The 27,354-nt window shown below is 39.1% G+C and overlaps 1 protein-coding gene across 4 annotated transcripts in view; it reads right to left on the bottom strand.

The window, feature by feature from the left end:
- DPP6 (dipeptidyl peptidase like 6) overlaps positions 1 to 27,354 on the bottom strand; it is a 557,763-nt gene that overhangs the window by 51,129 nt on the left and 479,280 nt on the right. For all 4 annotated transcript variants that reach the window (XM_084509965.1, XM_084509967.1, XM_084509964.1 and 1 more), the window contains exons 9-10: positions 2,985 to 3,139; positions 2,072 to 2,169 (exon numbers count right to left, since the gene is read on the bottom strand). In XM_084509965.1, coding sequence (XP_084366091.1) covers positions 2,072 to 2,169; positions 2,985 to 3,139 — 253 coding nt within the window. The remainder of the gene's footprint in view (positions 1 to 2,071; positions 2,170 to 2,984; positions 3,140 to 27,354) is intronic.

The raw sequence follows: 27,354 nt of genomic DNA, 5'->3' as shown, positions 1-27,354 counted from the left end.
TTTTTTTTTTTTTATAATTATCCCAAATTTGTGGAAAAATTGTATTTCTTTAAATCTAAAAGAAAATAAAAAAAATGGTATATTTCCACTTTATTCTTAAAATGATCAATTGTACTAAAGCACTTTGCTGCAGATAAAAGAAGCACCAAGCTCTGTCCATATATCATGTATCATATATCTGGTTGCTCTGCCCATATATCCTCTGTGTAAACAGATTGGGCACACTGAAATGCTCCATATAGGTCCACTCTGCTTGCAGAGCCTTATTTTCAGCTTCCCCTGAACCTTTGGTACTCCTTTCTGTAACTAGCTCTTTGGTGCATCTCTCTTGTCTATTTAATGAAACATTATCACACTAATCCTCTCATTTTGGAAAACATATGCATAATGAAAATACCCCTATTGCTCTAGCAGCTCTACTTATATCATGCCCCAGGGATGGAAATTGCCATGTTTTTGATGAAATATAAAGAGACTAATTAATTATGATATATTTTGCATCATTTTACAGTATTGATTGCTACCAAAGAAATTACAGCCACCCATAGCCACATAGCACAAATTTATTAACAACATGGATCCTGCAACCTCAAGTTATTACTCTAATTAAAGCATTTCTGGGTCTATGTTTATGGAGTGCGGTACGAGCAGGAAAATGATATTGTCAAGGAATTGCAGTTCTGATCCTGGGGTTTGGGTACGAAGAGCTGGCATTGCTGCCTGCCACATGCAGACCTGAAGCTGGTTTTCTGAAGGCAACTGCAGTTCTACCCATTTGGCTTGTTCACAGGGCAGACATCTTTTGTTTCATAATTGGGTTTGAATTGGAGCCTTTCAGACTTATTGTGTTGTGGGGTTGGCATTAGCTTTAATGCAAAGAAAGGTAATTTCCACAGTAAGTGATCCCACTGGTTTAGCATCTTGTTAGATGACTACCCAGCCTGTGCACAGCTATCAGGCACAGGCCTTATGTACTTATTATGCCTAAGGAAGATCAACCCAACACCTTCCCTTGCCCTGTATCATTAGCTCAGTGCTGTACCAGTAACTCTCTTGGCACTGGAATCAGGGATCCAGCAGCCTAACTTAGCAAGCAGTCCAGAAAGGTGAGCATGCTTGGATGCTGCCATGTGAACCAGTGATGTGCTGGGAATGAAAACCTTGCTGCGTTACGTTGGATGTGCATGGAAAGCATTATGGTGCTGTATGGTTGGGCCTCTGTGGATAATTTACATGAAGAAGCAGTCTGGTTTCTCTCAGTGTGCTGGAAACCTATTTCAAGTGTAAATCAAAGTTACTGAAATCCAGACTTGGACCCAACACTTGAGCTTTGCAGGTAGGTGTGCCAGGCTTTGACTAAAGCTGTTTCTCTCCTGAGAGCCGTCTGGAACAACATGATGCTCCTTACAAGTGTTCGCTGACCCATAAATGTGCCTCCAGCTTTGACCACGAGCCAAAGTCCAAGCCAAACTTTTCAGCTCTTGCTGAATGCAAAAAGGACAAAGCACTTGCTTGATTAAAAACGGGTGGCAAAGCAGTTGGCTGAATTGCAGTCAAACTTCTCAAATATATTTGCCTTAAAAACAGCAAAAGTTTTCTTATTTATTTATTTTTAGTGAATACTAGGAAGTATTTGGCAGAATGTCCTTCTGGTTTCATTCCTATGCTCAAGTCAAGAAGCAATGAGCTCACGTTTGCTGGGTTAGAGATCTGCCCTGTTTCTGCTTCATGGTCTTCTGTACAGGCTGCAGACAATAATCGCTTTACAATGCCAGTGATTACATGTGAAATGAAAGTGCTTTTATGGATTTTGGGACATTTTGCTGAGTACTCTGGAAATAACTCTACTCTGAAGTTAGATTGGGTCACAGCAATTTTGAGTAAAAAGCTAATAGTGTTCCAGAAAAATACATGTAAGAAGAAAAAACATGAAAAAATTTAATCTGATTTACCCAAAGTGAAACTCTTTAACAGTGGCAAAGAAAGTGAATGTAAAATGATCTCAAAAAACAGTAAGTGTCTGATATAAACCCCTGACAGAATTGGTATCTCAGCACCAGGAAGAACCTACCTCATTCTCTGATCATCTGGTGGAGTCATTTCCAGGTCGTGGGTAGGGCCATTCAGACCAATCACGTGCAAAGAGATAGTTGGGTTTTCCATTCCAGCCTAGATTTCAATAAGATAAAATAAGGTAAAGTAAAGATAAGGTAAGATAAAATAAGATAATATAAACAAAACAAAACAAAACAAAACACATTTTGGTTTTGATTTATGACAAGCCCAAGGATCATAAAATGCACTCTTTTTGTATGAGGCCATTCTCAGGGAAGCTGGAATGGCAGTGGTGCAGCACAGAGGTGTGCAAAGTTTGTTAGGGAGAATAAAGGGGAAATTTTAATTAACATTCATCTATTCTTGGTAAAAGATACTGTTTCCTGGTGACTATAAACATTTCATTTTTTTTTATGTGTTTGTTAAAAAGGTTGTCTAACAAGATAATGGTAAACACAGTAAAATATGGATTCATTGTGTATTGTAGGAAAGGACATGACCTGTTGGGTCACAGTTACTTTCCAAAAAAACCTACATATAAGGCATGAACCTAAGTGTAGTGAGGCTTGCTTGCAAACTCTTAGACATTGTTAACTCCTATCTAGCATGGAAGCACAATTGCTTTTGTTCAGGTACAAAGCAAGAACTGAAAATAAAATATTTTAATTACATTTGGAATGACTAATGCTTGAATCAGAAAATGGCAGTTCTACAAATACAGCTAAAGAACAATGAAGACCATTTACTGATGAATGGCTGATCTTTTTTTAGATCTGTTTATTTTCATTGCTTATGAATATGTACTATTATACAGTCTCCTGTCTGAGCCTACCAAGGAAAAAAATATTTATTTATTTATTTATTTATTTATTTATTTATTTATTTTCCAAACTAGAACAGCAGGACTGTTATCTGTATTTTTCCCTTACCTTTGGATAATGATACATTTTAACAGTAGGGTAAAGGCTGCCAGTGTATACTGGGATCTCCATGGTGGGGACTCTGGAGGCATTAATTGTTGCATATGCTAACCTGGTGCCATCAGGAGACCACCAATGAGCAATATGTGTCTTCAAGATCTCCTCTAATAAAAAAAAAATAAAAATAAAAATAAAAATAAAAAAACAGACAGAGAGAGAGAGGAAAAGAAAAGACTATTAGATGTAAATAACTAGTTAGCAATAAATGAAAATAATGTAGATATGAAAATCCCAGTCTAATCACAGCACAGGGAAGATGCCACAGGAATATCAATTAAAATGTTTATTAAATTATGCCATATGCACAAATGAACACAACTGATAACAATTACTCTGAATATATAGGTTACTAAGCATAATTGTATTGCTCAAAAAACATCAAATTATTAATGAAAGAACAAAGGGCCCGCCTGTTCCTACTATGTGTCCTGTGCTTGGGTATAAGAACATACAGGTTTTGGGTTCCTACCTGCCTGATAACAACAAAAGCAAGGCTCCCTTGGGGCTGTTGTACCCCATGGAAATACTGCAGTGGCTGAGGTTTAATTCTCCTCCATAAATACTTTACAGTCATACTAGACACTATCAGTGGATTCAACCAGTCTTTATACAGCCTTTATAGGTACAAGTGGTTCAGATGAAATTTGAATCTTCCTAATCTCTGTTGCCAGTTGGAAATAAACAAAAATACCAATTTCCTGTAAATTATGCAATGTTGGAACTTTGTAACCCTTTTCCTTAGAGTCTGTGGCCTGGTTGCCATCTTGAATTTTATCCCTATTTCATTTTAAAAGTCATTTTTGCAAAGCAATATTCCATAAGTAGCCAGGGTCAGAGGTGTGGTTGTTGTTGACAAAGTACTTGGAAAGATGACAATACAAGCATGTCAGAGTTCAAGTATATAAGTGGAAAACAAGTTTACAATCATAAGAAACAATTTTGAAGTCTGGCAGAAACTAATTCACATTTAGTATAAATTCAAAGGACTTTTAATTTCTAATACTTTCTCTTATCGTTTAATATGCTTCATTGCAAAGATGACCAGCTTATAGATATTCAGAAAAGCTATAAAATTCACTCTGTGTCCAAAGTGTCTCCAGTTACTGACATTTGGAAGACACTAACTTGGCTTTTTTAAACCTCCTATTTTGCAAAAGGCAATAATGTAATCCATTTTCATTAAGAGGCTTAATATCATATGAGTCATTCCTATTTAAACCAGAGCAGAAGGGTTTGCATATGCTGTACAGATTGATGGGCAGGAAGACAGGTGCTGTTACTTTAATGTGAAAATAAGAATTAAAGGGGCTGCAGAGTGTTTCTGAGCTTTCACCACTGACGTCCAACTGTACAGGTCTGGGCAGCTCCAACTTTTGTTATCATCACTGGTCATTGGAGAAATGAATGTGGATTTTCAGAGTTTGGACCCACCGTGTTTGCACACCACTCTCTAATGACCTCTTGGTCCAACCAAAATGCCCACCTGGGCTGAAGAGTAGAAATTCACCAAAGATTTTTATTTTATTTTATTTTATTTTATTTTATTTTATTTTATTTTATTTTATTTTATTTTATTTTATTTTATTTTTGATATAAAATCTTGGATGAATCTCCTTGGAGAATAGATACACAATGAGATTTGTCATAGATCAAATGGGGCAATCTTTGTTACTTCAGATTTACACTGGGCTTGAGATAGCATTCAAGGTAACATTAGGAAAGGTGCAAGGGAAAATCATCAAAATTTAGGCTTTCTACAATTAATTAATTAATTAATCAGTACTTAATGGCAACATCTTGAGGGTTTAGGAAAATGTCTAGGAAGTTGCAAATACCACATGGGAAAGTACATCTCTGTTATATTTCTTTTGCTGCATTGTCCTGCCTGTTGTGTATACATTTAAAATATGCTGTTCTTGACTTTTATGTTGCTACCTTATTAAGGTCATAATTAAAAGTATAACGGAAAAGGTAAAAATGGGTGGCAGATGAATTCTTGACATTTTAACATTAATTAAGAATGACTTTATTCAGCAAACATTTTCTCCGGGATCTCAGGCTTAATGAAGCAGTTCTGCTGAAGGTCACATGCCAAGAAAGGTTTTAGCACAGGTTTTGTAGTCCTCTGTTAATGAGATTTAGTAGTGTGAACCTTTGCTTTGAAAGAAAGCCAGGACCTTGCCATTATTAGAGAGATCAGTTAGCTTTAGCAAACCAGCGAACATTCTTCTGAAATACAATTGTGTCAGAAAGTTTCAGCTGAAAGCAGAACATAATTTGCAGACAATTTATTTTTGGGGACACTTTATTCTTTGTGCTTGTATTTACCGCACAATCAGAAAATCAGAAAGACCCCAGGGTCTTTCTATGTCACTTCAGATCCCACTTCACATCTGTAAGAAACACGGTTCTCATTAAACGTCCCTCTCCATGTACTCCTTACAAGCTCCTAGCTAAGAGGATATATTGAACACAACTCTTGCTCTCTTCTTTACAGCTTTCAGTTGCTAGGTGCTACATGATGTAGGAAGGATGTGAGGTGTGGAGATTCCTCAATCAGCTGCCGGTGGCTCTGTGCTCCTTTTTTTCCAGCTCTTTGTCTGTCCAGGTTCAAACACAGTCAATACTTATTCTATGTTACCCCATTCAACATTGAACCATTCTGAAACAGCACAATGACCTTGGTTAGAAGTCGTGAATCCTTGGTGGGAGACACATATTGTCCAGGTGGTCATCCAGTGAAACACAAAGTCATGAGACAGCTTGACGTGGGGCATTTCTGGCTGTGGCTGAGGAAGGTGGCAGTCCAAGTGGGCAAGCCTTGTATATAAAGTCACACTGCTGAGGTTAATCCTTTGTTTTCTCCTAGCAATGCATGTACTGACATACTGGTTCAGGTAAAAATCAAAACTGCTTTAGAAATGGCCTTCACATGGGATCCCATCAATAGCTTATGCTTACAGAGCATTATAGGATGTGTATTTTAACACCTATTCTAGCTGAATAAGACTGAACAGAATGACCATTTCAAAACTGTGTGAAACAAAGGGTTTCATGAGATAACAGACCTCAGGAGGAGTATTTAAAGTCCTGGGCTGGAGGTGGGTATATATCCCTTTTCAAGACTCTAATATCATTGCATAAGAAGGATGAAAAAAAATAATAAAAAATGGAGGCAACAGCAGAGATGTGAAGAGAGTAATCTTGATATAAATGGATTAAAGATTGCATTATGTAGCTGCTAGTCTTTGGTGTGGAGACCTGAAGAGCATCCAGAGTGGGTCGGGCTGCCCATGTCAGGAATGCCATCTCCTCAGAGGAACACATTTCCTACTAGATGCTTCTCTGCTCATCACCAGGAAACAGGGAGCAGCAGTCCCTTGCTGTGCTTCTTGGCTGGCAAGTAACAAGACGTGATGAAATTGGGTTCAGATGTAGCACTTAGCAATGGTACCTTATGGGCAAGCCTTGGATGGACTGCATAGCAGATGAGCAGTTGGATGGATATTTCTAGCAGGTGTCTCAGCCAAAACTAACCCAGCATGCATGTAAAAGGAAAGGAAGTGTCTGTCTGCTTCTTTCAAGATTGAATTTATGCCAGCGGTACTCGCAAGAGCAATGAAATTGGAGACTTGTAGTTACTTTAGGCAACCAATTTCTTAAAGAAGAGGAGACAAGAGCATCAGGGCTTTATCTTCTGCAACCTCAGTAGCAACCAGAAGATTCTGGGTAAAACCTGTTTTGTGAAAGACATCTGGAAATCTGTGCAGGTGGTTTTAATGTTATATAACCTAATCTGCTATTGAGCTATCTCTACATTTTTCCTGTGATAAATCTGCTTCCCAGGCTTATGCAGAGTTCTCAACCAGCTGAGCTCCATCTTGTTAATAAGTGCACAGAAGCATTATGGCCACGGAGGGCGAGAAACACATTTCTTCACAAGTTTCTAAAAATCTATTTCCACAGCCTCTGCCAGTCCTGAGTCATACTTATGATTCTGCTGAAGGTGACCAAGTTCTGGCTTGCTGTCAGTGAAAACCTGAAGCCTCCACCAGGAGCTGAATGGGAAATCCATTGGCTGCTTAGACTTTTCTTCCAACTTACAAAGTCATTATGAATGACTTGCAATTTCCAACTGTGAGTTAAATGAAACAGAGACTTGCACAAGGAGACAAGAATGATTGGCTAGCTTAGTCCTCTGACAGTTGCTGTTGCAACTCCTTTCTGTCACTTCCAAATAAAAACAGAGAAAAAAAAAAAAAAGGAATCATTCTAAAGTGTTTTGTTTGTTTGTTTGTTTTTCTGTTCTCATACTCAACAGAGATTGAGTTTATTAGCCGTATAATTCAGCCACTGAGACTATACAAGCATCAACAGTCCAATTTCCATGCAAGACAAAACCAGCTGAAGACACCACTTTGATCAAACACTTTTCTTTGGCTGTCCAGATGCTTCTGCTTTGTGTAAGGCAGGACCTCACCTAAGCATGTCACTCCACAGACATCTTCTGGATGTGCCCATACGTACAGATCCACACATCCAGCTCCCCTGGGAAGTGTGGCAGTAAATGTGCATGTACATCCCCACAAACAGTGCCACAGAAAGCTTTTCTACAGGAGGGAGCAAGTCAGTGTAGGACTGGTCCTAAGGCCTTTTCAGTCTTTGGCTGCTATCGTCTTCCAATAAGAATGGCCAGGGAAAAATATTATAGTGAATAGAAAGAAACTAACCTTTTCTCTTCAAAGAGAAAAATGGCTTTCCCATAGATCAGTGCTGCAGACAAACAAGTGAACTTTGTAATCTGAATGGTGTGTCCACCTTTGGCAAAGCCCCTTGTGTTACAATTGCAGTATCATTAACTTCAGAAAAGTAACTTCAGTTATTGAGGAGGCATCCTTGGAGACTGAGCAGAAAGGCTTTTCTTAACTGCATCTAGAAAATAGAGGCTTTCTGCATCTCTAAAGGTCAAAAAAGGGTATAGTGTGTAGAGACACTTAGAAGGATTTACTTATTAAATAAATCAATTTCTTTCATACAATTAAAATTATTTTCTTGCTCCAGACATTGAACTTTTTTCTTCTGTAGGAAATCAAAACAATATTCTTAATGTTGTGCCCACAGAAGACAACAAAGACAGAATACAGTTTGATTCTCTGAGTATATGTACACACAGACACACACACATTTAAGTACATCTAGCGGGCTGTTAATAGACCCATTAATTTCAGAGTACTTTTACATAAAGAACTATATAAGATTTAGTCTGTCAGAGGGAACTTCTAATTTATATGTTATTTATTGCTGATGTGGCAAAGCACAGTGATTCCAGGAAGCAGAAACAGTGGTTTTGTTTGTGCAATGTATAGTAGATGATGCTCAGATCATTTAGGATTTGGTGTGCTGAAGGCATTTTACTATTTTATTAAAACTGTTAATAAAAAGGAATCTTAAGCAAAATGAAATTAAAGCCTAGTACAAAGGCCAAGGCTTACATTAGGAAAGAAAACTCAAAAGAATTTATCAGTAGGAAGCATCAAAAGAAGATAAGAGGAAGAGAGATCAGAGAACCAAAAGGGGGTGTAGGAACGGAGGAAACAAAGAGTTCTGAGATAGCAAAACCCCAAGGGTTGTCAGAGAAACATCACATAAATACAGATGCTTATTTGACAGCTGCCACTTGTTTTAAAATCAATTACTAGATCATCTCAAACCACCAACCACACATCCAAATTGATTACTATTGTCTAGTTTAAAAGCAGGTATTTTTACATGGTTAGGGAAAGCACATTGTTCACATTGGCCTTCCCTGACTTGTTTTTCAGGGGTGGCTTCAGAAGAACACCATCTTCTGCACATATGTAAGCCAAATTTTCTCTCAGTTGCTGTAGTGCAGCTCCACAATGACTTCCATTAAGTCACTTTAATGCATATAAAATGGGTGTAAAAGTAGTTATGTGTATTCAAATAGAATAAAAATCTGTTTTATATTACTTTTTTTTTTTGTATTATTTTTGTTAGATTACTGTTTTATATCCAATCTACATTTTCCTGTGTTGACGATATTTTATGCTGATGTCAGCAATAGCCCTGCAGCACTATTGATTTCAGTGGTATTAATACTGTTTTAGAGTTTTCTAATTGAGTCAGATAAAAAAAAAAAAAGTCATTTTTCAGGATCACTAAACAGCTCTATGCCCTTTTGGAAACAGGTGAAGGTTACAAATCAAACAAACAAACAAAAAAACAACAAAGAAAATACAACAAAAAAAAAAGGAGCAGAGAGAACACTCCAAAATCCAGTCTCAACCCAATCCCATGATTCCTGTATGCAGGCAAGAAAAGTTCTCAAGCTGTTTGTGCCATCATCAAAGAGATCCTTAAGGAAAACTGAGTACTGTGTTCATCCCATTGACCCCTTATTCCTTCTCAAAACACACATCCTCCTCTGCTATGACAGGCAATGGGCGTATGTAAAGATAAACTATTACTTTCCCCTGTGGTATTTGAGGACATGCTTTAAAGGACACACTTTAACATAAAATCCTTGATCCCAAAAAGCCACCACCCGATGGCAGCAGCATCATACAGTCGAGGTGCTCCCATCTCTTCAGCAGCTGCGGGAACATGGAGCCCCGATCTTGGGGGAAGGAGCCCAGCCAGGAGATTTGCATCTCCTCAAGCACGGGGAAGGTGTGGGCTGCAAGTGTCATTAATTTCCCCTTAGTCATGCAGCTTAATTGCTTGAACACATGTTGTTTTCTGCTCGTGCAGCCTTGCAGCCCTGTGTTCCTTGCAGAACACTCTGGTGAGATGCTATCTTTTCCCCTGGTCTCCTCCTGGTTGAGGAGGAACAGGCAGAGCAGGGGTTTGTTTGCCATCCTAGCCCTCAAACCAACCATCTTACTAATCAGTTATGCAGCACCCTGACTTGGGATGTTGTCTGGTCTCAGGGACTCACAGTGCTGTGAACAGGGTGTGCAGCGTCATCCTTCCTAGTCTGAGTAAGCAGGAAGGATGCCAGAGGACGTGCAGAGCCTTCAGCTGTGCCCTTGGGAAGAAGGAGCAGCTCATCTCCACCTGCAGGGGATGAGGGCTCATCCTATGCTTTCTGCCTCCGTGTGCTCAGATGTTGCCCAATTTTTGACCACTCAAATCCAGGCTCCTTTTCCACAGTCCCAAATATCTGCAGTGCCCACCATGGTTTCCTTGAGGACAGGTTTTAGGACAAGGAGAAGGACTGTGGCCACTTCAGGAGGGCATCTCAACCACATCAAAACTGCTGGTTTAATGTTTTGTTGTTTTTCCTGGTCCATTGATTCCTCTAATTTGTTGTGTTCCTTTCACCAAAGGATCCTGTAGTTCCTGTGTGAGTCAGGGCACTGAGGTGATGTTTACAAGGTTATTGATAAGTAGTTGCCAGACCTTCTTTGCTGCTAAGAGCTTGGGGACTTCAGAACACTGACAGCAGCTATTACAGGCTTGATTCTCTCCTCGGGTACTTCTCTGCAGCTCTTTGCATTCAGCAGAGTGCATGAAGATGGTCAGGCTGTAATAACTAAGAAATTGTGAATGTTTAAAGTTCCCCTCATTCATAGAAATAGATTTAATGAAAAATAATTAAAACGAAACCACCAAAAAAATATAAAAAAATAGATGCACACAAGTGCCTTGGGAGGTCTGCTCCCCACTCCAGACCCTCTAGGCAGGCAAGGTGACCACACTCCATACACACTGCCATACCATCTTTAGGTCACATTAATATTTTGGAGCCAGTTTTGCAGCAAACACTGCAAGACATAAAGGGAGATGTACACCAAAGTAGAACAACACTGAGTTGTCTCCACATCCCACTTTTGTTTTCATAACTTTTCCTTCTTTATGCTTCTGGGTTTTTCTCTCCTGTCCACCATCATTAGCAATCCTTTGCTGTTTGCTTTCAAAAGGATCCAAAGTTAATGCTTACAATAGCTCTTAACAATTAGCAGGTTTCCTCCTTCCCTGGTATGAGTCAGTCACAGCCACAGCAAAACCTTTTTGAACCATTCTGGCTAGACCAGCATGCAGACATTTCATCCAAACAGGCAAGTCTGTAATCTGTCAGGATGCCCAGAGATAATGAAAATGGGGATGGAATTATGAAAGTAGAAATATTACTTAGAGATCACATAGGCAGATATTCTTATTTCTAACACTCACTCCAAAGAGCAAATGCATCTAGAAAACACGTCCGCAGTGGCAGACTGCAGTATGTCACTAATGCATAATAATGTATTTTTCCACTACCTGCCATAAGCATAGACCCACAGCCTGTTGTCAGCTCTCCATGAAAGCCTGTTAGTGCTGGAGGCACTAAATCTATAGTAACTTTAGCTGGCAAAAGTCTTGAGTAATTTGCACTGCACTCATTGCTGTGGGTAAGTGATTGTTGCAAGGTCTCTTCTTACGTCCTCAGTGGTAAGGACCTCAACAAGACAGAATTCTTGTTGCCCAATTGACTGGATGTAGTCGGGCTCCTTATAGTCAAGTCCTTTTTTTTTTTTTTCTTTTTTCTTTTTTCTTTTTCTTTTTTTTTTTTTTTTTTTTTTTTCTCCCTGCCACTTAACAGGTTGCTATGGCTGAAAATACAATTTGCTTATCTGTGCAATGCAGTGAGACAAATCAAGGCTTTCATTATATGCTGAATATTACTCTATTCAAACCTGCTCAAGCAGCTTCCACTGCACCTTTCCTTTAAATTAAAAGTTACAGATTCTTCCCAGCTAATCTGTGGGTTTTATGACAGCAAGAAGATGGACAGCCAACTTTGACACAAGGGATCAATTTCAATAGCTACGGACATATCAAGAAAGTTAGTGATCACAAAACCCTCTGAATTTGACTATCAAAAATTCATTAGAGGATTGCAATAGTTCAAGAACACAAGTGCCCCAAAGCAATCTCTTTTAATGTTTCATAAAGAAATAGGAGAGATAAGAAGACTGAACAGCCTGACATTGCTATTAAAAAACTTGATTCCTCAACCCTATGGACTTCTTTCAGTACCTGTGCAAGCTGTCTTTCACGTGAATTACTTGCATGATTTATTCACTCTACTAGTCACCTACGTGAGGGCTAATAAACCTGTTAGTACTACAAAATAAGGATCTACATTATAAAATGGGAACTGTAGCACATTAACTGAACTTAGTTTAGCTCCAAACTTCTTACCCAGTGTAAACTGCTACAGACACTAACAACCCACTCAGAATTTATATTGCCCTACTATGGCAAAAATCCCCAGAGGTTTCAACCTGAGCAGTGATTCAGGGTCTGGCTAACTGGGAGATTTAGCTGAATAATGACTTAGAGGATGAATCCGATTTTACAGTGCTGTATAATTAGAGGAACTACTGAGATCAATAGAATTACCCAGGAATAATCAAAATGAGTGCAGGATAAAAACAGAAGCAGAATTAGCTTATAGCATTATTTCAGAAAATAAAACAAAACAAAGCAAACCACCATACTCTTATTAAATAACAGAAACATTTATTATTAATGAAGGCAATGGCATATAATAACATTATAAACCTGATGGATCAGTGTGGTTTGACTATGTTTATGAGTTGTGGTATTTGTATGTGCAAGCAGAAAACACTAAAAAATACTCTTCAAGAGTGAGAACCAGAAGCAAATAAACCCTTTCCAGTTGCTATGCATAAATTGTATCAAAACAAGTCATGAAATCATATAAAATAATTGATACACAATTATATAAGGACAAAATGCTTACTTTTATTCTTCCTTGGTAACAACAGCATGTGTAGTCATGTCCAATAATAATGTAGTAGGGAGTCCAGAAAAGATGAATAGTTCTAAAATCAGTGAAACTATCTGTGGTTATGCAGGCTCTATGAGGGTCAATATTGGTTGGTTTATGGCTGAACCTAATCTACATATGCAGGGAATCCTGACAGCATGAGCTCTCCAGGCCCATAAAATCCTTATCTCCAAGGTCTCTTTCTTGGGCACATCCCAGTCCCACCAACAAGCCTCTCATGATGCTGTGAAAATTAGAAATCATTTAGATGCACTGTTGCATGATAGTGTCGTGCATGTAACAAGCCGTAAAAATGCTGAAGGAAAAGTAAAAGAAAATAGGAGGTATAGGCATTGTAAGAAACAGCATTAACCCCTTCTAAGTAAGGAAAAAACATTAACAAAATCATTCCATGCTCTTGCTATACATGTATGTTTTCTTCCTCTTACATGAAAGTCTTAGGCGACCTCTACTATTGATTAAGGTAAGCAAATGGAAAAGACAAATATATCTGCATGATAATGTTAACCCACTGAAACCTATTTTATCTCTATTATAAGGAAAAATTTATTTATTTATTTATTTTTCCATTTTTTCTGAGCTGCAGACTACCATGTAGCTATTGTAACCCTATCAACAAAAGCTTGCATGGTTCCCTTCCTCGGACTTCTCAGAATTAGTCCATTTCTCTCCAGGGAGTAGCAGACCTAAGATTAAGCCCAACTAATACCCAGAAAGTAGTCATAGCTGCTTTGGGGACAGGTGATGTCCCCAGCTGCTCTACTATAAGAGGGAAAGGGGCATGGTACCCTGCTCCAGGTACAGCCCAGGGAAAGAGCACTGGGCCTGTGTCACCCTCATCAACATCTTCAGCCCCAAAACTTACTTCAGTAAGTCAATAGTAAATAAAACCCAATGTCCTCTGTATGCAGAATGCCCGATAGGGAAATTCTGGTAGAACGTAAATCAGTCTGCAGCAAAGCACATTCCTGCAATGACCAATTGGCAGCCTTTTATATTAAGACAGTGAGCACATGCCTCGACAATGAAAGACAGGTTAGGGAAACACTTTCTCTTCTAATGAGGTAGAAGAGGTGGAAAGAAAGTTATTGTGTTTACCTTCACATCTGCCAAGCACAAAGGTTATGAAAGCTTTCAAAGGCTGATAAATCACAGCTTCGAGTAGGAGCTCTGTGGACCAAGAACCACCCATTTTGTGCAGTCACCATGGCTGCATAGCTGAACAAAGTCTGCAGCAAGCTTTTGAGATAGTTTTGTAGAAGTTAGTCAAAAAATAAATAGGACTCCATTATTAACTCCAGCATAGGGGACAGCCCAATGGGCAGAGATCTCCAGCTCCTCTCATTGCTGGGCTGGACTGTCAGTGACAAGGGCTGAATGACCTTTTTCCAATTTTCCAATGGAGATAAAGAATCAAAATCCAGTTGATTTTTTTTTTATGTGTAAGGTTTAACACATTCATGATGTTTTTAAAGGAGCTTTGCCACATTTTCCCTTATAGGTACTATGCCAACATAGGTTTCACTATTCAGCAGCATTTTTATTTTTAAATTTATGAAAAAATTAATTTCCTTAGAAAGTCCAAAGTTTGTGTCTCTAATGACTGCTGGTTTCCTTTAAAGATACAAAAATTAGAGTCTCCTAATGAGAATTTTAATTAGATAGTGAATTAAATACCAGATGAGGTTAACTATTTATACTAGCAATGGAATTCCAGAGGTTTAGATATTTTTTATTTTGTTTTATTGATTTGAATTTTTCTATTCCCTGTTGTATCTTGCTTCTCATAGTTACACAATGAAATCATCATTTTAACTTTTTTAATTTCAGGTGACTAAGCCCATCCATAAACTAGCATGTAAAATTTCTGAGAAAAACAGATCAAAATGCATAGAGAAATATACATATAAACACAGACAGTGTCATGTATAAGAACAGCAACAACAAAAAGAAATTGCCTGCATAATTGGATCTAAAACCGATAGGAAAAAAAAAGTTATTAAAAATAAATATCATAGAAAGGCAATTAAGAATTTTAAGGAAAAATGATTAATTAGCTGCAAATTATAAGTATTACTTTGAACTGCTTTGTACAGAACAGTATCAAATTACTAATTATCCTTGCCCGCTTTGTTCAAAGATCATGAATGTGCATTTTAATTTACACTGGAGTAAGCTAAGTACAGTGAGAGCCAGCATGTAGAATTTTGAAGAAATCACTTGGGATGAGGGGAAACTCCCCCATTACCATATAAATGACATGCACAGAGTTATAAATGACATGCATTAGATTCAGCTCATATTGTTCCTTTGAATGTATCAGGCAAATACCGGAAATTATAATAAAGCTTATAACCTACCAGATAATAAATGCAGCCCATACCCCACAAATCCCCATCTACCAAAGGTAATTTTGTCTGCTGTTTTTTGCTGATTAAGGGTGGCTTTGGAAAAACAAAAACCAAAAACCCACAACAAGAAGCCCATTCCCTTTTCCCTCTTTATCTGTTGCATTTATTGGCAGGGTAGATGGCTCCATTTTTATCTACCTAACAGCTCATTATATCTAGTGTAGAGTAATCTTCATTTCAAAGGCCCTTTGTAGCCTCCTTTACCTTTAAACACTTGCTGTTTAGTATCAAGGACAATTCCCACATAGAAAAGCCTCATTATAGCAGCACCTTTGCTAGTGTATTTTTTTCCTGTGTCATCCACAGTGTTAGCAGTGCTGCTGTGTTGAGATCATGGCTGACTGGTATCTCATTACTCCCTGCATGTACTCGTGGATGGGACTGTTTTCATGGGGTGTTTGATTAGCACCATGCTCAGCAAGGCCATAGGAAGTCCTCAGGGTCCTCAGGAAGGTAACAGCTTATCAGGTACTTTCTCACTGCCAGCCTATAAAATATCCACCTTGAAATGCCTCAAAAATGTTTGAATGGTGAACGTTATCCAATTGCGAAGAAACTACAAGTAAAATACAATTGCCCTTGATGAGTAGGACCAAAACTGCCGAACTGTACTCCTTGTTCTTCTATCCCCCAAATCAGTTATTTTCTAAATCATGTTATTCCTGGCATAGTTGGATGTGGGTTACCCTCACAGATGGCAATTTTCATATATACTGTCCTCTTCTTTCCGAGGCTTCCTTGGATGTCTTTCGTCTTCTCACAATAACTTTTCCCTGGAAGACAGATCAGCTTGGGGCTGGCTGAACATCCCTTTCCCCCTGATGGCTCTGAGCTACAGGGTACCCCAAGGTGAGTATCCTGCCCTGTTCCCGTGTGGGCAGAGACCAACTTTGGGGAACATCAATCACAGAAGGGTGCTGTGATTGATGTACTCTTCAGGCATCTTCAAAGTTATCTTTCTCTGTCCTTCCCTCCATGTGCTCCAGTCAGTGGCCATAAATTTCAGTTATGTTTTGGGCACATCGGTGGTGAGGTCCCATCTTCATCAGGCTCAGCAGGACTCCACCAGTGTATGAACATACCTGAAGCATGGTTACTCCACGGGAAGGATCTTTATTATTTTTCAGTTTGAAAAGCATTTCATTGACAAATGTTAAGAGGAAGTTTTGTTTCTTGTTTGCACATCTACATTCCCTAACTGGCAAAAGAGCCATGATATACTGCCATGAACACAACCATCTTGTTGACTAATTGCCTGTAAATTATCTCCCTCTGCCTTGTGTACTCAGAGAACTGGCTTAGAGCAATTCTAAGTCCATAGGTGGTATAAATAATGTATCCAGTAATATATACTAATGATCCATTTCTTGGTTTTCATTGTAATAGGAAGAAATGTAAAAGTGCTATGCTTTTCCACCAAGTATTTATGTGTTCAAAGGAGCAAAGTCCACTTCCTTTATACCTGTGAAAGCACTACATGATTTATTATTTTCCACTTCAAACCAAAAATAGACATTTACTCAGGAAAACTGTGCAGCCAAACAACTCCTTTATACTTTCTTTCCCTTTTCAAGTGGTCAGCAAAGAGCACACTGATTCCACTAAGTGAACTACAAACTTAAAATGAAGTTGAACAGAAGTGACTCTTGATCTCCTTGTTTAAGATGCTGTGTTGTAGGCAGAGGGCTAGTTTCTCCTCCAAATCATACCTCTGTTGTGCTTTCAAGTGCATACTTTCTTCTAGAGGAGAAGTCCAGATCAAAGAAAGTACTGAGGTGGTCAGGAACAATCTCTGGATGCCCCACAGATGTTACTCTTGGCTGGAACCAAGGTTGAACACTTTGTGATCTGCTGTTTACTACCAAACACTTGGTGAAGTTGTGTTTGCAATTTCTATACTGCCTAAGCAAATAGCTCATTCATCAGTTTTGGGACAGAAATAGAAAGGTTAGTTTGTTGGTTGGCTGGTTGGTTGGTTGGCTGGCTGGCTGGCTCTTTTACCCCCTTAGGGGTAGCACTTGGGCTCTGAGCAGCATCATTAATCACATTGTCACTGTCCTCTGCCAGGGAAAGGAGCTGGGCCAGGGCTGGGGCCCAGCTGGGATCTGCAGCAGCCCTTTTGAAGACTCCGTGTTGAAATACAACCTGGTGGCACTCCTTGAGTCCCCACTAACAATTTGTTGCTTACCACCTCCCCCCTTTTGCCTAGCTGCCCAGCAGACTCAGGGGCATTCACTAAGTTGGAGTCTGGAGGCATGTTTACCTCCATCCCTCCCACTCTTCACTCTTCCTGTGTCTTCCCTTCAAGCTGAGGTGCCATTCTGGAGTGTTGTGCTGCATGATCTCCTCATTAAAGAGAATCTCGGGCCTCTGTAATGAGTAGATCCTGTACTACAACACTTCCAAATGGCAGCTCACACTAGAAGAAAGTTGTTATTATGTCTGCCTTTCTGTCTTGCGACTCCCACCTCTCATCTGGCACCACAGGCTCTCTGCTAAGGGAGCCAGAACAACCCCATAAAAGTTGTTTTTTCTCCTTTTCAGGATTATTATTCTTTCTTGCATAATTTTAGAGCTCACAAAACCACTGAAACTGAAAAGTAATTCTGACACATGCCAGACCTCCCTGGTTCACTATTTGCCAGGCAAGCATGCAGTGCAAATCAACAAGGTCAAAATCAGGTGGCTAAAATTCGGAGGTAGTCTCTTAAGCAAGAGTCATCCCATACATACTCAAAGGCCACAATGTTTTAGCTAAGTTCAGCACTCCCAAGAAAAGAACTTTTAAAAGAACCATGAGTCCATGAGTCTATGACTGGGCAGAAGTAAACCTCTTGTTTGTCTCGGCGCTTTGCCAATCAAGAAGTGCAAGCAGAAGGATGCCAACACCTCCCACAGTTGCTCCAGGTCTGGTGCTTATCAGTGGTGCCCATGAGCCAGAGCCGCAGCCTCACTGCCAGACCTATATAAATTCCCAGGGAAATTCCCTAGAGCATTGACCTCTTGACAATAACTCCATCATCTCCTTGAGCCTCCTGAACCTCCCATCCCACCTGTTTTTTTATCCTCCTCAATAGCTGAAGAGACCTCCACAGTTGCTCCAGATGCCAAGTAGTAAATAAAAGAGCAGAGAAACAGGAAAGGATTCTAACATACCTACATTTGGCTGAAAAATAATTCCTCCAACGTGTCATCATTCATAATACAATCTGGGCAAGAAGCACTAAATCATGGGGATTTATAGACACCTGAAAAGCCTGCAGTAAAACCCTGCTGCAGCTTTGTGCTGTGCCTCCGCGAGGCAGCACAGCCTTGGTTAGAGCACCTGAAGCAATTCAGGACACAGCTTTTCCCTCCTGTCCTGTTCTCAAGGTCTCAAGCCTGCTTGTGATACTCCAGAATAATACGTAGCATTCTCCAGGGTAGTACAGGTCAGTTCAATAATCAAGCAAACTTTAATTTTTACACTGAGGATGTATTGAATCTTTTAAGTCATCTCTGTGCGCAAAGTCTAAGGCAGAGACTGGAAAATCAAAACAAATGCAATAAATACAACAATCTCCAGATAATTCCCATCGAGTAGGATTTATTTCATTGTCTGTTTTCAGGCTGTTGCCTTCAATTTTAAAAGCACAATAGCATGAAAGCATAATGTTTTGCTTTTAGGAGCTGTTTTTCTTCCATTCTGTTTCTTACGATTTTCCCAAATCTTTAATCTGCCTATCTTGAAAGCCTCCTGTAAAAAATTGCTTTTGATCTAGCCTGATGCAGTAGCAACTAATATTTTTTTTCTTTTTTATTTTTTTTTCTATTGTTGTTAAATCAAATACAAGACAATGACTCAACTTTGAGGAAAAGCAAAACTAATGTAGGAGGCAAATGCTTGTGAGTCATATCAGTAGAAAGGGAAGGCCTGAAGTGATTTGCTCCTATTTTTTGGGGGATTTGCAAGTCAGGTGAGAGCCTCTCAGCCCTTCCACTGTGCAAAACAGAAATAACAGTGCAGCAGAACTGGGGCAGCTTGAACACCAGGCATTTTCCCTCCTGCTTGTAGGGTGCCCTATGGGTTGAAAAGGCTCCTGTCCTTGTTGAAGTCACTTAGACCAGTGCAGTCTTTCTGCATGGTGACCCACACAGACACATCTCTCTCCCATCTGGGCATCCTTCATGTCCTGCCACACAACCTGCTAGGAGTCTGGGCTGGTGTATGGCCCAGGACCATGCAGAAAACAGCCAGATCTGGGTTTCTGTGTTATGCTGTGCCTTTTCTTTGGCATCTAGGGGGCCAAGGTGATACTCTCACCTCAGTTTTGTGTCCTAATTTCTCTCGGCTCATCTAAAACCAGGTCAATAATTGTGACTCAGTTTGCCTGTGTCTAAAAAGATGATAACTCCTGTTCTACCAGGACATAATGGGAGGTTTTATTAATTGATGATTGTAAAAGGCATTATGATCAGGAGAGAATAATTGCTTTTGCGAAGGTCGTAATTAGACACGTACCAAGAAATACAGCTGAACATTAACCACGATGGTCATTTCATACTATTCTTGTATTTTAGCTATAAGCATGAGGGTGCTAAAAGAGCTGTTCTTACAAAGGCAGCTGCTGGTTAAAATGAAGCTTAAGAACTTGGCTACGCTGAAACCTGCACAACCACATGCAAGTGATGTTAAACACACTGGAGATGAGAGAAAGCATCGTGTGTCACTGAAATATAAGAAATGAGTCCTGCCATGGAGCACCTTTGCACCTTTGGGGACAGACATCTGTGGATGGAAAGAGAATGAGGTGGCTGGCAGCCCCTGCTCCAGGAGGATGATGCTTGAGAGGCTCCCTGGCTCTCCTCAGCTGTGTGTCAGCTCAGGGGCCAGCACTAATCTGATCCAAGCGGGGATTGTGCAAAGCTCATCCGACTCAGGCTGTGAAATCATGCCCTTGAATCCTAATAATTTCTACTGCAATCAGCTGTCGTGCCAGGAGGAATTATGATCTAAAGTTGGGCAGGGGGAAGGAACAAGCTGACACACTTTTATGAATCCCAAATCCTGCTTTAAGGAAAACTGGAAGACTTCCCATTTAATACACACACACACACACACACATATATATATATATATATTATTGTATACAACATGTTCTAAAAAGTTCTTTGTGAGACAGAAAGGTTCATATTTATAAATGTGATAACACTGGGAAGTATCCCAGCATTATTATAAAAACTTGAGAAAAATCAAAATGCATGCAGGGGCTTTGGAGACATTTTCAAGGAGAGATGCAACATAACAATGGATTTTTGTACTCATAAAGGCTTATAAATTACCTCATTTAAAAAGAGAATATTTTTAAAAATTCTTTTCTCTGCACACTTTTCCACTGATTTTTTTATGCAACAGTTAGAGTTTTGAATTAAAATTCAAGTTAAAAAAAAAAAAAAAAAAACACCAAAAAAACCCAAAGGCATACATTAATCAAAAGCAAAATGTGATTTCATCTCGCATTGCTTCTCCTTTCTAATCAGGATGCTATTTGCATACTTTATTTTTCCAGCAAATCATGCAGATTTGTGACTGTTTACAACACTCTAGACTGCTCGGATAGCTGCTCTTAGCTTTTGGTAGTCTCACCACACGGTGGCAATATGACTTCCACCTTCCTGAGAAGGGCTAAGAAGGTGAGTTGCATCTGATTTCCTCCTTCATTACTTCTTACTCACTCTAATGATTATATTTGTAGGTGGCAATTACAGGCCTCTGAGTTTCTGCTTTCCATTTCCTCTATAAATTTAATAGAGTATTGTTAGGTTTATTTTTCAAATAAACTCTGCAACATTTCCAAGGAGATTAAACCCTGCTATATAAGGGTTTTTCTTTTAGCTAATGCAATCTTGCTTGTTTCTCTGATCTATAATGAAGTTTTGAAGACGGCTCTGGACTTACTTCTTTTTGCCAACACATGTTCACATCCCTTCTGTATTAACTCTTTCTTTCTGAGACAGTGCCTCTTTCCTTCAGTCTTTGTTGCTTGTGTTACCACACAGATTTGAAAAAACAAACAAACAAAAACCCCTCAAATGTTTTAAAACCAGCATAAAAATAATACCTCAAGCATAAACAAACAAACAACAACAACAAAAAAGATATATAGTTAGGAAAAAAAACAGTAAAAGATTCAGCCTGGAAGGGAATTACAGATGCATAAGAAAATGTGATGCATGAGAAATTTACAGATGTTCTAGGCAAGACCTTTGTAAATCACAGTGAGAAATAAACTAGTAATGCTTCTTTTTAAATGATTGTACTATTGAGAAAATGAAAAAAAATTATCTGTTACTACTTCATTTTAAAATTATTATGCAGAGAACATCTAGACCTGAAAGATGATGTAAACCTTTTACTCTACATTTTTGAGAATTGTTAATACTTCTTAGACTGGAATATAACTACTAGAAGGTATCAGCAGGAAGGTATGTTTTTCTGATGCCAAGCCCAAACAACACAGATTTAAAGCTTAATTATCTATATTCAAAAATATAATGCTATGAAATTCAGTAGAAACAATCAAAAAAAAAACCACCAAAAAAACAAGCAAAGTCTTGGAGTAAAACTCTGAGAAGTTTAAGGAACATGTACAGTGTTTAGAGGTATCAACTTCTGCGTAATCATATAATTTTCCTTATTTAAAGGACAAGGATCTAAAGGAATCTAAAATGTACATCAGAGTGTTATACATACTAGATGAGACTGTAATGTGTGAATTTTACATCCACTTTTCTGACACATTTGTTCCCTACATAAATCAAGGGAAATAATTTTCTTTTAATAGGGTGGAATTTAAAAACTCTGCCCAACAGACTGCAGTGGTTGACCTTTGTTGTATAATCAATACCAGGGGAAAAAAAAAAAACAAACAACAAAACAAAACAGGAGATATTTCTGTAGTGTAGCTTATATCCATATGGCAATCTTTCATGGCACAACCATCAAGGAGTCCTGGCTACTTCACAAATAATGTTATGAATAAAAACACTGAGCGCTTGATGTAGTTTTAGAACTACAGAGTGCTTCCACACTCATTAAAATCTAAAAAAAAAAACATTTAAAAGAAAGACTCTTTCAAAATCCACAACCGAGGACTTTCTTAATAAGCAGCATTTTAAATAATTATAAATGAATTAACATATTGAGCTCTTAGCATTTTGCATTGCTGTGCTGTTTGATGTGACTCTAAACCGTAAACTAAAATTTTCTGGCATAGATTGATGGGCAAGAATTTCATGGTCTTAAAACTCCTTATGACTGGGAAATAGGACATAAATTTTCAGTCATTTTCCCCCCCAAAAATGAAGGAATCTAAGCAGAATTATCTGGCATGCAATCAGTAGCCAAGATGGTAGCACAAGCTGGCTGAAAGGTCTGATGGTTCTGCACCAAGAGCTGCAGGGTGTCTGCAGGCAGCTGCTGTCCCCAGCCTGGCACACAGCAGCCAATGCTGGCCACCTGCATTCTGCTACTTACCCATCTAAGTTTTAAGAGGATATTTAAGATATACTATTTCCTCCACTTTTCCAATTATGGTTACTCTCTGGCACAGTTTGCCCTGTAGACCTGTATCCACTGAAGGCTGGAAAACAGCTGGTGTGGGAGCGAGGCCATATGGTAGTTACTTATAGTGACATAAACTAATAGAGTGTTGAGGGTGATATAACCCCTGGATGCTTTATCTTCCAGCAACTGCTGGCATGCCAATCTGACTCTTTAAAGATCTGCCCTTGTTCTTTGGTTCTCCTGATCCAGAGCAAAAATCCAGGTATGGCTTTCTCCACATGCTGGTAGGTGTCAATGTGGAGCTTATTCACTCCAATCTGAAAAATATACTGTATTTTGACCTGTAATACCCATATCCTCATGTACAAAAGGTGACTGAGGTCTGCCTGGTGTAGAGCTGGCATCCTGACACACATCTTAAACCCATCCTGTTTTCCCAGAACCAGAACTTGAGCATCTCAGTTGTTGTCCCTCATGTAACGTTGAACACAGATAGCAGTGCTGGAGGTTGCTTCTCACATGCAAAGATTTAACCTCCTGCCTGTTCTGCCGGAGGAAGCTGCTGAGTTCAGCTCTGCAGGGGCACTCCTCAGCCCCTGCCTGCCCTTGGCAGGAGCTCACCCTTTGCATTCACGGGTCATTGCCTCCTCTGCCCTTCTGCTCACAGACCTGCTCCCACCCCTGGCTGTTTCCAGCTCATGTTAGGAGCTGGAGTTGCAGGATTTTTCTACACACTTTATTGCATTCCTATTTTTTTTCCCCATTAGAAAGCCTGATGTGTGCAAATTATGAACATATGAGCTGACTTCTGTCATTATTTCTGACTTTCTTTTGATTTTGCTACATTTATACAACACTGGATAGGTCAGACCTCTAGTAAGGCTCACATTTCTCAGCAGAATTTTCATCCGTTTCATGTAGCTTTCACTAGCTCTAATTTGGACAGAATAAATTTTTCTCTCTCTCTTTTTTTTTTTTTTCTTTTTTCTTTTTTCCTGGCACACAGTCTTTACTCAGGCCAAAGATCAGTGAGACAAAGAGGATAACTACTTAAACAGCCTGTAGGTTTTCCACTGGCCCCTGAATTTTGATAAGCAAGGCTGAACCACAGAAGAATCAATGCAACAAGGAAAAAGATACAGAAATTTACTTTACAGGTCAAATTGATGGAATTATTCAATAACAATATTTCTACAGCAGCTTTCAATTTTGGCTGTTCTTCTTTCTGTTGCTTTAATCACTTTGTGATTGCAGCACTTTAAAAATACTAAGCTTGGATCTCTCCTTTGAAATATGTTTTTTAAACAGAAAAATCATGGAGACCCTCAGAGAAAGAAGAGGGTTTTCAGGGGAATAATGAGACAAATGTAGATGTGCTGTGACAAAGAGCTCCACTCGCTACACGTATGTTGTATAAGCAGTGGTTATGTGTGTTTACTTTACTTTGTATAGATGCAGGTATTTTGTACCATCTGAAGGGATGTTCCAAAAGCTTTTACAGTGACTCTGTAATCTCAGAGTCAACATGTGTAACTGCAAAGAAATCAGAAAGATCCATCAAAACTACACATAAAAAGGTATAATTGTTGGTCTGGAAGAAACCCAAAGACATCTTCTAATCCCCACCCAGCACTGAAATAGTGATCTTTTATCTCTACAACCTACGACAAAAATGTGTCCAAAGCATTCTTAAACCCTCCCAGGACAGAGATTCCTATAGTGTCCCTGGGTGACATGCCCTAACAGATATATTTTCCCCCAGTATTTATGTGAAATGTTTTTGTGCAAATTAACATGAATTCTTTTAATCTTCCACAGGATTCTAGAGCTGGGAAGACTGCTATATTTGTCTCAGCAACCAAACTCAATTCTGCCAACACAGAAATGATGCATTTTTGATTTGTCCACAGTTAACCTCAACACGTAAATGCATTCTCCATGTTTTATCATGTCAACCCACTGATACGACTTGATGGAAGAAAAAGTCATATCAGTGGCTCAAAAACTCCCAACGCTCTCAAAATCGAGATTGTTTGTTTTTGTTTTTCCCCAAGAATAACGTCAATTTAAGATATTTCTTTTGCAACTCTGGCAGTGGACACACAGCAGGAATATTACAGCACAACCCTTGTGTTCATCACTCTGATGCAGATCTGGAGCACCGCTATGAGCTTCCACAGTTATTCCAGACTTCAAATTAGCATGGTGTACTTCAAAATCTATTTTGCGATATTCAAATCGCTAGTTTACTAATTAGTTACTCAAAATGCCAGCATAATCAGAAAATGGGGACACAGATCCGAAATACAGTATTTAACCCGAGGCTACTGTAAATGACTTTGGAGCAGAGAACCAGAACTCACATGCAATCAGAAATCTCTAATAGCTGTGTTATACAACTTTTATCACACCATTTTAAAGAAATATTAGGCTCAGTGATGCTGTATTTATTTGTCAATACCTACCAGGTGCTATTTTAATACTTTTATACTGATCTACATATTTTATGTGTCAATTTTTCATTTTTATTCACATACTTTTGCTTAAGCAGAACAGTAGCTAACTAATCAGGTTTAATTTGATTGCAAACTGGGTCTCATTTTTTCACATAAGGTAAATATGAGCTAACTGTATGCCTGATAAAGTACCAACAGTAAAATAGCAATGAAAGGGAAGAAATTCTGCCGCAACAGTTGGGTAAAAATTTGTGGGAAGCTGAACATCTCAGCTAAACTTGCAGAGATCAAAAGACTTAGTCTGGATTTAAACTGCTCTAACTGAACACAATTCGTGCTCTCATGTTTTCTATATTGACCGCAAATCTATTTTCAGAAAGAGATTCAATTAATTTCATAATCTCTTTAATCATACAGCCAAGCAGACCAATTGCAACTCAATATTACCTTTTCTTAGAAGATTAAAACTCTGAAAACAGCAATATATGACAGTTTCATTTTGTTAATACTGCATGTATATAGAAATCATCCAATGATAAGACAAAAACAAAACAAAATTATAAAATTAAAAAAAAAAAAAACAACAATAAAGAATGAATTGAAAGACACTGGAACAATTGAAATAATTAATTGAAAGACACTGGAAGAACTGAAAGGAACTGGAAGAATCTCCCTAAAATACTATAAAAGCAGATCAGATTTATTTAGAATCTCTTCTCTGACTGTGTCCAGGACATCTATAAGCATGATACCTCAAGAACGAGATACCTCCAAGCTGTCACCATCAGTGGCCATCAAGGAGGGGCTATTGAGGGAACAGCCCACATTCAGCTTAGCCACAGCTTTTAAGGAGCTCTGAATTCCTTCCAGTGAAGTGTCCAACATATGAATATGATGCCAAGGGAAGCGTGGAGGCTCAAAGTTCTTCCTGAGGAAACAACTTTTTAAGCAGGGCTTCTGGGAAAGGACGTCTTTGGTGCAAACACCAACATCCTCACTCCCCAAAAGCCTCTCGACTTAGAGTATTGGCAGCTGCTGGCTGACTAGCGATATCAGGATGGACATCTGGCTTCCTTCCACCACCCTGAGGAGAGTGCTGACCACAGTAAATAATCTGTTTCCCTTCCAAAAGTCATCCTGAAGCCTGAATGATGGCAATCCAAAAATTAGAGGATGACAGGTGTTGAGTTTGGCTGGCAACCCCCTTCCAAACAACCTTCTACAGAAAGCAAAGGTTAAAGCCTGGGCTGGAGCTGGCATGGCTTACTGCAGCGTGGTGCTGGGTTTTGAAGCCAGTCCAGATAACAGAACATTTAAAAGTTTTCAGGAGCTTGCTGATTTCAAGGCAGGCATTCACAATGTGCATTGTAAGTGGTTCAATTTTCTCTGACCCTAGCCAACTGAGAAGGGCCAGGAGCCCATCACCAGTGATGCAATCTGCACTGCAAGCTTCCCCAGGACAGGGAACCTCAGTCAAAACTAGAAGATAATGGAACTTCTACCAAATCTTTCATTACACGAGCAGGTGAAATTTAAGGCTCTTCATTTTCCTTCTGTTTTAACATGGATAAGGCAAAATATTGCTGTATATAATTGATCTTCCTGGCAACAGAATTATTTACAGTGGAAGCATCCACTTCAAACACATGGCTGAGGTTAAGAACTACTCCTCATTCTTATGTGGTTGCAAAAGAAATGGCCAGATTTTATGTACGTGTGGTAGAAATCCGCATGAAAATAAAGGTGCACCAAAAAAAAAAAATAGTCACCTACATTTTCAATAGACAGCTAAATAATGGCCAACTGGGAACTGTGTGCCTGCAAGTGCTACACAACAGCTGCATGTACTTAATGGGCAATGCTGAATGATGCCCAATATGCAAAACAGAAGAAAGCTTTCTATTTTAATACAGTGACAATTTCACTGAAACACTACACTGGGCTTCCCACCCTGCCCGAACAAGCACAGAAATAAGGGGAAAAAATTCCATGCAGCTTCCTCAAAAGCCCCAAATAGCACCAGCACATTCCTGAGGACACCCCAACGATTTTGGGACTCAGGGTGCATTTGTGGCACTATTTAAAG

Source organism: Aythya ferina, assembly GCF_964211825.1.
Source record: "Aythya ferina genome assembly, chromosome: 2".
Taxonomy (NCBI): domain Eukaryota; kingdom Metazoa; phylum Chordata; class Aves; order Anseriformes; family Anatidae; genus Aythya; species Aythya ferina.
The sequence above is the reverse complement of the archived record's forward strand: the minus strand, read 5'-3'. Positions and strand labels throughout refer to the sequence as shown.